The sequence below is a fragment of the Rhinolophus sinicus genome, linkage group LG09 (genome assembly GCF_036562045.2).
Source record: "Rhinolophus sinicus isolate RSC01 linkage group LG09, ASM3656204v1, whole genome shotgun sequence".
Taxonomy (NCBI): domain Eukaryota; kingdom Metazoa; phylum Chordata; class Mammalia; order Chiroptera; family Rhinolophidae; genus Rhinolophus; species Rhinolophus sinicus.
In genome coordinates, this window is record NC_133758.1 from 112,857,249 (window position 1) to 112,868,976 (window position 11,728).

The 11,728-nt window shown below is 47.8% G+C and overlaps 1 protein-coding gene across 2 annotated transcripts in view; it reads right to left on the reverse strand.

The window, feature by feature from the left end:
- Window positions 1-10,560, reverse strand: part of EGFR (epidermal growth factor receptor) — a 157,635-nt gene extending 147,075 nt beyond the window's left edge. Inside the window, exon 1 of one of the 2 annotated variants that reach the window (XM_019726356.2) lies at window positions 10,207-10,560. In XM_019726356.2, the coding sequence (XP_019581915.2) occupies window positions 10,207-10,294 (88 nt within the window). In that variant the 5' untranslated portion in view covers window positions 10,295-10,560. The remainder of the gene's footprint in view (window positions 1-10,206) is intronic. The other variant, XM_019726357.2, reaches the window with a different exon arrangement.
- Between the last annotated feature and the right edge of the window lie 1,168 nt (window positions 10,561-11,728).

An 11,728-nucleotide genomic window follows, 5' to 3' on the forward strand; every position in this document is an offset into this window, starting at 1 on the left:
ACTACAAGAGCATAATACACTCCTGGCTCCTCTCCCCACACCGGCACCCCATTCTCACTGGCGCCGGGGGCACAGTCAGACCTTGAATTCATGACTTCTTAATTCCCTGGCTATAGTTTGAATGTTTAGCTTTGGCAACTGGGAAACATTATGAATATTTAGTAGCCATTGCCCAACAATCTAAAAGCCTAGCTTTCCTAGCCAAGACGGGAAGAACAATGCATGTACTCTTTCACGAGGGAAGAGGGACTCAGAGAACCACCCAGTCTTCCATACACCTGAGGCTCTTCTCAAACCAGAGACATCATGAAGTTTGCACTTAAACAAGAGTCTCTAGAAGCCAAGAGTGAAATAAACAGCTGAGGAGCTCGTCTACCTGACAATTCATGTTGCCCGTTTCACTGACTTGCTCAACTTTCTGTTCTCTGGGCAAACATTTGTTGATTAAAGGTGAAACGACACAGCTTTTGCCCAAGTTAAGTTTTACAAGACGTAGAGGCCCAGTTACGAAAGCCACCCTGAAATCGATATACTAGCTGCCTGTTTACTAGCAGAGCTCACCCCTTCAACAAGACAGGGGTCATCTCAGGCTCTGACAATCAATGCGTTCTCTTACAGTCTCTAAACGTGCAGTCCACAGTGACAAGTGAAAGTCCATTACTCAGCTTACACGTGGGACTTGCGCCCACTTCACTTGATAATTATGAAATATAAACATGCTTTCAGGGAATTCTGCTTAATTACTGGAAAGGTTCCACTGTGTTAGGAATAAACAATAACAACAACAACAAAAGTTCTTTCCTTTTTAATGGAGGAAAATGAACACTGTGTCCTCAAGTTTCTTTGGGAAAAGGTGTATCACCATCCACGAGAGCTACTGACTGTCACATTCCACGTTCCATTTGTTTAACCAACAAAGCTTCTCAAAGTGAATAATTTTGATTTTTGCAATAACTTCTCCTTAAAGCTAATGCTTTCAAGTACAGTCCCAGTCGGAATGGCTTGTTAGACAGGATGTGACATAGAAAATGAGCAGTTCTGGAATGCTACCCTATTTGCTAGGTTTGTCTCTTTCCGTGATAGCTGTTTATACACCCTAATGAGTTTAAATGTGCGTTTCATTCAAATCACAGAAATGACTCCCCACAGATCTGTGTAAGTGAATTTCCACATTTTGCCACAGGCACTGATAACTGACCGAACTGCTACAACAAGTTGTTTTCTCCCCTCGTTTTTTCTTCAAGTATTTATAGGTCTGGCAAATTTACAGAAGCCTATGATACAACCTTTAAAAAGTCAGACTTGTAATTTCTAAAGTAAATGTTTTCAAGGCTCATCAACTCATTGCCCTATGTCTTCTGGAATGGGTAGTCATAATACACAGGCAAGAGACTTCATGCTAAAAAATACTTTGTAACAAGAGAACATGTGGAAACGGAACAAAAGTGGAACAGAGCACACAGAAACTGTGAGGAGCATGGCGTGTAGGTGAGAATTACATGTATGTGATAGAATTACAAAAGAAAACTGAGGGACACATAGTCTTTTGATTCATGAACACGGTTAACGGCGACCAGGAGGCATCAGTAGCTAAAACTATGGCGTCTCAAAGAAGGAGGAAGGGGAATTCTGGGGACCTGTGAACTGGTTCTGGGACACAGTGTCTGCTGTACAGCAGGAAAGCTCCTGGCACCTAATGCTGACCAGCAGTGGGGTCCCGGGCACACTGCAGAATTGCTGGCAGCCTGGGTCCCTCACCTTCAAATGCGGATAATTACCCCCAGCCTGCGGGGCTGTTAGGAGGCTCAGAGAGAGACGTGAAGGCATTGGGGCAACTGTAAAGGGCAAGGTATTATTATTATTATGACATCAGTGCTTTAGCATCTAAATTACAGGGCCAACACACTCATTACCGACATGTTTAAGTACATATCTTGCATGCATTTATATTTGCTTTTAATTTCATAGATGTTTCAGCTGGAAGGGGCCTTGGAACCATCTAGTTTACTTATTTTATGGAAGTCGAAACTGGGAAGGTAGATTCTAACCTGTTTACTCTTCCTATTGCAACTAACAACAGGTTACAGGGAAAAGCATTCCAGTAAGCTATGTCCTAAGAAAAACTCCTTTAGTAATATCACTCTGTAAGGAATGAGACAGGCATGTGCATAGTGTCTTAAAAATAATTGGAAACACTGACTGCCTTGATACTTTCTACCTTTAAAAAGTTACATAGTAGGGGATGGCCAGTTAGAGCACCTGCTTTAGCAACAAGGTCGCAGGTTTGATCCCCACATGGGCCACTGTGAGCTGCGCCCTCCACAACTAGATTGAAACAACTACTTGACTTGGAGCTGATGGGTCCTGGAAAAGCACACTTAAATAAATAAAAGTTAAACAAAAAAAAGTACGTAGTATATTTTTGCAGTCATTTGTCAAAGTTTTCTTTCTCAGTGAAGATGTACTCACAGCAGCTTGCAAACAAGAAAGAAAGGGAAGAAAGGAGGGAAGGGAGGAGGAAGGAAGTGAGGAAGGGAGAAAAGACAGGCTAAAGTAATACATTATTCTCACTCATAAATGTGCTCCCTGCATACAGTCTGTTAAAGTACCAGAAAATGGCAGCAGAGATAAAGAAATCGAGAGGTAACTATGATTCTCTATTAACTTTGCAGCCAATCGAAGCCAAGAAAAAAGTTCTGAAATTCATCATATTTAAAAGCCCCTGAACATCAATACCTTAAAAACCAACAGGTACCATAATAAGTCTTCAACAACCACCTTTTGTTTTTCTGTCATTCATCTGGACTTAATCAAAAGTAGAGGAAATCCAGGGTTCTGTTTTGTTTGTTGTTTTTCTTTTAAAAGAGATGATAGTTGTTTAACGTTCTAATACAATGTTAAAATACACTTTAGTAAAAAAAGAAAGGATCTTGCAAGTTAGTACTAGAACAAACTTAAAATAGTTTGCCTAATTGATCTTGCTCAGAACAATTTTAATCCCCTACGATGGCTTATGATGTGTGAGAATGAACTCGGAGATACGGCATACGTGCAGGAAGCCACGGCGACGAAATCTCCCTCCCTCCAGTTTTCAGGTATTCAGTGGTTGCTAATGAGCATAACCAGGTTGTTGACAGTAAAAGAATCTTTTTGAAGCACTTTCTGAAATCCCATGTACCATGATAAGACATGTTCCTGGCACACTTGCCTGTCCGTAAGGACCTACACAGACTCAATAAGTGACAGGTTTTAATTCCAGACACGAAAATACTGACAAATATAAGAGTAGGGGCACAGAAACGAAAACATGCACAGCTGTCACATACAAATGTCAGTGTGTCACATTGGAGAGACTACACGCAATGCATCAACTTTCTTCAAAACCTGTAGTGAAAGAAAGGAACTTGAGCAAACGGCCATAATGACATCATGCGTAAGGAAATACAACTGTTAAAGCAATTATGACATCACCCACATGTGCAGGCCTGTGTGTTCGTGGTAGTAAAACCTTCAGGTATCACATTTCTGCTTTTAAAATAAAACCTTTCAGAAATGCTCTTCACACAACTGCTAAGTAAACAGTGGTCTGGACCCACTTCTCTATTTCATTTTACATAAAAGCAGGCCATGGAGGTACCTTAGCACCAGCAGCCATATTGCATCCTTGGTTACAAATCTACATGTTTGTTTCCCAATAATGTCTGCAAATAAACAGGTAAATCTGTGCAATTTTCAACAGTGAACCAGGAAGTAGAGGCCTCCTTCTAATTCACATATGGCAGTGGCCCCATTAATTAGAGGGGTTTTCTGAGTTTAATGTCATTTAACATGTATTTATTGTGTCTAGGATTATGCAGATTTGTTTCCTTTCTCCCTTTGCTTTCTGTGGTAGGGGTCAAATACAGGATGTGAAGTAGTCATTTTTCTCATTCCTAACGAGTTTTAGGGACAAAGCACGGTATTGGAGAGAATGTTCCAACTATCAACTGTAATACAGACTCTAGTTCAATTCTTCATGTCTGGCTGTTACTTACAGAAAAAAAAAAAAAAAGACCAAATGACCATTTTGACTTTTACATGTAAAATGTGTCACCTCTCCAGCATTTTACTTTTAACATTGTAAGTTTCCTCGTGATTATTTGGAAAAATCAAGCGGGAAATTTCTAAAACCTTAGCATGAGCTGTAACCAGACATTCCCATTTACAAAAAGACATGCAATGGCAGGCTTGCTGCAGGAACACGAGCCCACAAGTACCTTCTCATTCTTTTCCCTTTGCCTGGAGCCTGGGCAAAAATCTCATTCTCTGAGATCCAGCTAAATGTTCTCCTTTTGAGAAACTGGCCCCATCACAGAGATAGAATTAGCCGTTTTTTCCCGGCTCCCGCTGAAATCCCAAATCACACTTATTATAAGGAGTTGCATTGCAGTGAGTAGTTCATGAGCCTCTCGCCCGCCTCAAAGATGTTATCTTCAAAACTCCTATCTTGCCCCTTTAGTGTTCCCAGAACCCAGCACGAGGACATGCGGTGTGACTCTCTTGTATTAGTATCTCCAGGAGGGCTCGTGAGCCCCGCCCCCATAGGGTCTCATTCAGAGGCTCAGCTTCTGGGTCCAAGAATGTGCACTTCTATCTATCGAGTTCAAGATGCTGTCGCTACCTTAGAACCAAACACACTGAGACAGCTACTGTAGTGAACTTTTCATGGATTAATTCATGGAAAAAAAAGTGCAACTTTGAGGCTGATTTACCAACGAAATATAAACTGTTCCTGGATCTTGACAAAGCTCATACCATGAGTAAGAAATGGGAGTCAGAAAAAAGACAGAATTTCTTCTCCTCTGCAAGCTGCACATACCACTTACTCCACTCATCAGAACTGCCCAAGGAGTTTTAAAAAATGTGTGTGCGGCTCCCTCCCCCAGGTTTTGATTCTCCTGGTCTGGCGAGTAGCAAGGCATCCTCTTTTCCAAAAGCACCTTGGATGATTCTAAGGTATGTTCAAGGTTCAAAAGCTACCACTCAAAAAAAAAAAGGAACAAGAGAAAAAAGTCAGCTCCTAGCCTTTTTGGTTTCGTCACTCATGTACAACACCGAGTACTCGGGTGGTATCGAAATAAGAAATGGGGGTTCCTGTCTGAAGCTTTGCGGAGATATACAACGCAATTCCCAGCACATGTATATTCCTGGTGCATTATTTATCAGTGGCTGATAACTGCCAACCACAGCCGCCTGGTCCAGAAGGCAGCGGGGAACCCAGAAGCCTGCCTGGCTCAATATGGATGGTGACAGTGAACATGTGACAGGCTGGTGGCAGCTTGCACTAGGGCCAAAGTCAATACCTGCAATTGAAGCATCTAAGGAAACAACAATGGAAGGCCATGCTGCTCTCTTGGGCACCAGACCTCTATGTTCTACTGCCTCCTGGACTTTTCCATCTGAGCACTTCAAATCCCTCCAAATATTCACAACCTCCATGAATGGACTTAGTGTTTTGGGGGCTGCCAAGTCAGAAGCCTGAGTGTCATCCCGGGGTTCTCTGTTTCTTAGACTCCTCACCTCCAAATCAGCCCGAGCCAGTCACCTGTGCTGCACCCTCACTGCTCTTGCTCTGTCGTCTCTCCACGCCTGCACTCATCTCCCCGTTCCCACTGCAGCCTCTGCCACCCCATCCCCACAGGGCTGCTACAGTCATCTTTCTAGAACACCAAACGCATCCCGCCAGTTCCCAACTTGAAACTCCACAGGACCCTCCATTGACACAGGAGCACAGTGAAGCTTCCCCAGCTACTCCTTTCTCTTCCCATCGCACTGAATTACCAGGGCTCTTCAGAACTGTGCCACTGCTGGCACCTCTGGGACATCCCTCACGTCGTCTTCTGGGGAATACCCACAGCTCTTTGCAGGCTCAAACGAGAAATCCCTTCCTTCCAGTTGGGGCTATAGCTGGTCCCCTCTCCAGGTAGAATTAAAAGCAAAGACTATACCAGAGACTTCTTTATCCTGTACAGAATTCGAGCATTGCTTCTGTGACATTTTCACACCTGTTATCTATAGATCTCTCCTCCCCTAATTGACTTCCAGACACTTAAGGGCAAGTACCATGTCTGACTCATTCCTACAGCTCAAAATGTGGACGGAACAGTGCACATTGCTCACCATGGTTTGAACATAAAGGAAAAAATGCAAACAAAAGCCTAAGTTGTAATAGGTAGCAATATTTGCCCTTAGACTAGAAGGACAAACAATAGTGGTTAACATACGTCATTATTTATACTAAATCAAGGCCATGTGTGCTCACTAGTCCAGTAGTAACAGGTTGCAATTGCATGTGTATTAAGTACAGTGGACAGGCATTCTCATCTAACCATCAGTCCCATAAATTGCAATTCAGGGCTCTTATTAATGAGAAGTTCCAGATATATTCAGAAAAGACACTTTGACTCCAGGTCTTCCTGGGACAATTCACCAGAATAGGGTATAATGTGGAGCCAAGAAGGAAATTCTACGGCCCACCCCATGTTTTACATACAACTTTCTTAAGCAAGCTGCTGACACTTGGTAGGAGTAAAATTTATTTTAAGCATATGCAATCCACAGATGCTCAGGCAACAAGGTCAGGCATTTGATATCACACTTCAGTGCCTTCAGAGATTCAAGTGTCAAATCCCACACTTAGCTTCTAACTGGGCTCAGTAAACAAGCCAGCAGTGCTCAGCAGCCCCAACTACCTCTCCTGCTCAGGGAACGTTCTCGACAACTGCATCGAGCGTGTCTACGTACATGTGTAGGAAGGAAGCTGTACCTAATGACTCTGAAAAGGTGAAAAGAGAACAAGCTGAGATTTATACTCTATTCCATTTGTGTTGATGGTTCAAGAATAAACTAGTCATAATTAGCTAAGACCAAAGATGTTCCTTATTATAATTTCAAATGTCCACACGTGACAGAAGGAAACAAAATGGAACTCGTTCAGTACAAATACGAGGAGCAGAACCTAGCATTCAAATTGCATTTATGTGGAGACAATGCATGGATGAACCATATTCTAGAACCTCGACTTTTCCTCAAAACAAATCCCCATCAGTAAAATCTAACTTTACATAAGCCCATTTCTACTGTACTAAGTCCAAATTAAAACACAACCACAAAACACACAAGGGCAACTTTCACAGCAAGCCACAAAGCAAGGGCCAAATGATTTCTGAGGTGGGTCCTTCAACAAGCTGGGGGTCCCCAGCATTCTGGTCCCATCTCCATGTCAGGGCCTGGGGCACCAGTTGTGGGGCAGTCTTCCCTTAAACGCCCATAGTCACCCATGCACTATTAGAGCTGGCTTGCTGCTCTTGCCAAAAACGTTTCAGACACTAGCTGCTGGTCCTGGAGCATAGATCAAAGGAAAAACAAACAGTATTTTCTTTTTAAACAGGGAGAAATCCTTCATCTTTACTGTCAGTACCTCTAAAAACATTTCAAAACATGTTGGCGCTGTCACGTGGACCAAGTCTCATTAATGTAGCACCATGGATGTTGGCAATCGGCTTCTTCAAACTTCAGAATAAGCTTTGAAGCATCATGGACTATGAAACAAAATACATGGAGCCAGAAACGACCATCCAAAGTCAAGAATGTGTTCAGAGGTGGGGCAGGGAGGCTCGCTGGATTGGAAACTCCTGACTCCTTGGAACACACACCAGATCTCTTCTAGAACAACATTTTCTGGACCTTTCCATTTTGCAAGAACAAGGCGCTTATTCAACATTCCTTGACCGATCTCCATGTTCATTGCTGGGTCGGTGACTGAGATGCCACCAGGAAAGGCAGCCAGAGTGACTACTGAGTAACTATGAGCAGGGCTCTAGACTGCTGACCAGGCGGCGGTTTGTTCCAAGTTCGCAGAAGGGACCATCTTAAGAAGCCCAGTCCCTGGTCCATTCCCTCCCCCTCCCAGCAGCTGACATTAGACACTCACACACACCTAAACGGGCCCTCCTGAAACCACAACTCACATAAAGCAGTGGAGACAGCTGGCTACAGAGGGCTCTGGGCAAAATGGCCTAAGTTTAAATCCTGGTTCTGCCTCTCACAAGCTATACCAAAGTCACTTTACTTCTCTGTACCTCAATTTCCCCTCATATGCATGATGGATGAATCACAAGAATTGATAGGACAGTTAAACTCGTGTCTGACAGTACTAAGTACAACAAGAAGAGATTATACCATACCTCAGAGCCAAACAAACCTAAAATGAGCACATTTTCTTGAATAAAACTCACTGAATTTGATTGATACGGGTCTTTAACACTTTTCGTAAAAAATATCTCATTTTTGATAACTTACCCCTTAAATTTTGGTCTTTAATGTTACTTTCACTGAATGACATTTGTTCGCCTACTCTCACCATCTTCTTTTTCAGGAGCATTCTGCTTTAAGCAAGTACAGGACCAACAAGCAAGTTAAGTGGTATTTCGATTTTTCTCAGAAACAGATCTCCACACACTAATCCTGGGGCTCAAAGGGGTAACAGCGACGCACTGGGGACATTTCTGGAGAAAAGTGATGCGTGAGGTGCTCCAAGAGTTTAATGCAAAGGATAGGCGTCCCTGCAGCGAAAATAAAGAAAGACACCTGCCCGAGGGGCGGCCCTGGTCAGCTGATTCAGGAGCAGGACCAAAGGGACCATTTCACAGCAGGGAAGAGGGGGCGTCAGACTCCGGAGGAAAAGCTTTCGGTGAAAAAAACCAATCCATTATTATTGAAATCACCTCCGTCTCCTCTTACAGTATTTTGCAAGGCTGGTAAAGCTCCCGATGTTCCGGAAGAGCGTTTTACTTGGGCGTCTCCGCCAATCGCCCCTGATTGCCTGGCATCCCTCACACCTGCGGCCCAACAAAATCACCTGAGGAGCCTGTACAAACCCGGAAGGCCAGGTCTCACCCCTGACCGAGGAAATCCGAATGTCTGGGGGGTGGGAGCCAGACATCGTTTTTTTGTTTGTTTGTTTGTTTTGGGTTCGGTTTGGTTTTAAATCCCAAGTGATTCTAATTTGCACCCAAGTTTGAGAAGCACGGCTTTCGGCCCTGACACTCCCCCAGCGAACGCGCTCAGGACCAAACCCCACTCCCTGCGCCAATGACATCAACTGCAAGTACAGACCTGACTCTTGGAACCCGGCTGCAGGATTTTGAAATTGTGCAGTTAAACCTTCTGAGACATGTTTCTTGTGTCAAGTGGGTTTATGGTCGGTAGTCACGAAGCCAGACTCGCTCATGTTCGCTCTGGACACTTGGCACCAAATCCGGTTTTCTTTTTTTTTTTTTAATTAAGTTTAATATTTTGGTTGGCCCCAAGTCAAATTTTTCAAAAAGCTAAAAGAAATGTCCCAAAGAGAAAATCTCGGGATTTTCAAAATAGGAGCCCTACTTTGAAAAACTGTGGTGTCCTGGTCCCTAGGAAGGTGAGCACCGGGACCCAGCTGTCAGCTGCAGCCGGTCGCACCGCTCTGTCCGGCTCCACCCCGAAGCCCACAGACGTGACCAAAGTGCTGCAGGTGGGGGGCAAACCTCGGAGTTCCCAGGAGGGACAAGGGCCGCGGACGATCGGGAGGGAGCTCGGGGGTGGCGCGGGGGGGGGGGGGGGCACGCCCCAGTGGCCGAAGAGGACACTACGTCCCTTGCCGGGAGCCACAGGTAGTTAGCGACAGAGGCGAGCTCTCCGGGCCTCCCACTTCGAGGCTGCAGCTCCACGCCCGGGAAAGGAGCGAGCCGGCTTCAGTGGGAGACCCGGGAGGTCCCCCGAGGGAGTCCCGCGTCCTGGGCGTCCCGAAGCCCTTGGGGGGCGCGCCCCGCGAGCCTGGCCCCTTGAGTGGGCAGCGCGGGCGCACGTGCCCGGACGCCGGCCGGCACCGCGGGGACCCGAGCGGCCCCCTGCTCCGCACCAACTTTCGCTCTAGGAAGCCAAGCCCGCGCAGGAAGGCAGGAAAGTGACGGGGAAAAGTTGCGAGCGCTCCGGCAGCGCCCCACACCCCGCCCGCAGCCCGCGCCCGGAGCCTCCCCTCCTCGGGCCGCCGCAGACTCGCCCAGCTCAGAAACGAAACGTCCCGTTCCTCCCACGGTCCCGGCCAGAAGCGCAGCCGCTCCTCAAGGAAGCAGGAAAGGAGGGCCGGCTGCGGGGCCGGGCGGCGCGGGGCCGCGGACACGCCCTTACCTCTCTTTTCCTCCAGCGCCGGGCTCTCTGGGAAGTGCGCAGCCAGCAGCAGCAGGAGCGCGGCTCCCACTGTCCCCGAGGGTCGCATCGCTGCCCCCAGGCGTTCGCTCCCGCTCTCCGCGATTAGTCCGAGACGGAGTCGGGCGGCTGTGCGTGGTGGCGGCGACTCCGGAGGTGGCCTGTCGTCCGGGCTGGGAGGTGGCGGCCGCCGGGGCAGGATCGCTGGGCACTCGCTGGGGACTCGGGCAGCCGGGGCCGCGGGCGTGCACACGGTGCGGGGGGCGGAGGCTGCTGCCGCGGCGCAGCGCTCGGAGCTGCCCAGACGTCTAGCTCGCGGGGCGGGGGCGCGGGGAGTCTGGGCTGGAAGGAGGAGGGACCAAGAGCAGGGGGAGGGATCGCGAGGAGCCAAACGCCGGGAGGAGGGAGGAATAACCAGCAGCGAGGACCGCAGGCAGGCAGCCGCTCGGAGGGGCAGACAGCGGTGGCCCCCGCGGGCCCCAGCGCTCGGGTGACGGCGCGGAGCGGGGAGTGGGCGGCGTGCGGGAGCCAGCGGGTGTTCCTGGGAATTCGTTTCCGAGAGGCGAGTTCCCAGCGCTGTGCGTCAGGACCCAGCCCTCGCGGACTGGCACTGCTATCTCGGTGACCCAGCCTGCGTCGAGCCATTCTCCCCACCCTTTCAACTTGCAGAGCAAACTTGTACCAGCTCCGGTGACCTGGCTGAGTCTTATGCCCAAGGCTGGATAATGGCACGGATGAGGAAACCACCCCTTTATTCTCGCCCAACTCCCCCGAAGCACCCGGGGACCCTACTGGAAGCCGAGACTGGCTTGGCAGCCAGGTGTTTGGTTCCTCGCTGCGCCCGCGGGCCAGCCGGCTGAGTTGGGGCTCTCAAGTCGGAGGGTCCTTCACAGCCCGTCAAGCATCCTCAGAATCGTCTGAAATGAGGGCACCCAGCTCCTGGCACAGAGCCGGACCTTGGGAAATGTTAGTTGAATGAATGCATGAGTACCGAGGGAGCCCGCAGCTTTCCTAGGCCGGGAGCCAGCCAGGGGTACTTGACAAGCAAATATTCACGGTAAATTACTTTGTAAAAGGCAGGCGCTTAGATAAAGGCTTGATATAAACACTAGAGATGCTTTTATGCAAACTCGAGGTGCCCAGTGCCCTCAGACAGCCATGCGTGACTCAAGCAGGAGAAACACCAGGGAAATTGGCTAAGGATTTGGCCAGAAGAAATTAGGCTTTCTTAGCTGCAGAAACTTGTGTAAATTCCTTTAGCAAATTCGCTCCTTCACTACAGGACAAACGTCCTGGGGAGGGGGGGCATTCTACAGCCAGACCCCCTCTGTTCCTCATTAGACCCACTGCTGACATCAGGCCTGATGGGCTCTGGTGTCCCCCTATTTAAGCAGGAGTCACAAAACTGAAGTTAGTGGAGTTACAGCCTGACCTTTGGTGTCACCAGAGAAGGAGGGTCATCTTCCCATCCAGCAAATGCAGGGCACAGGGTGCCTCACTGTCT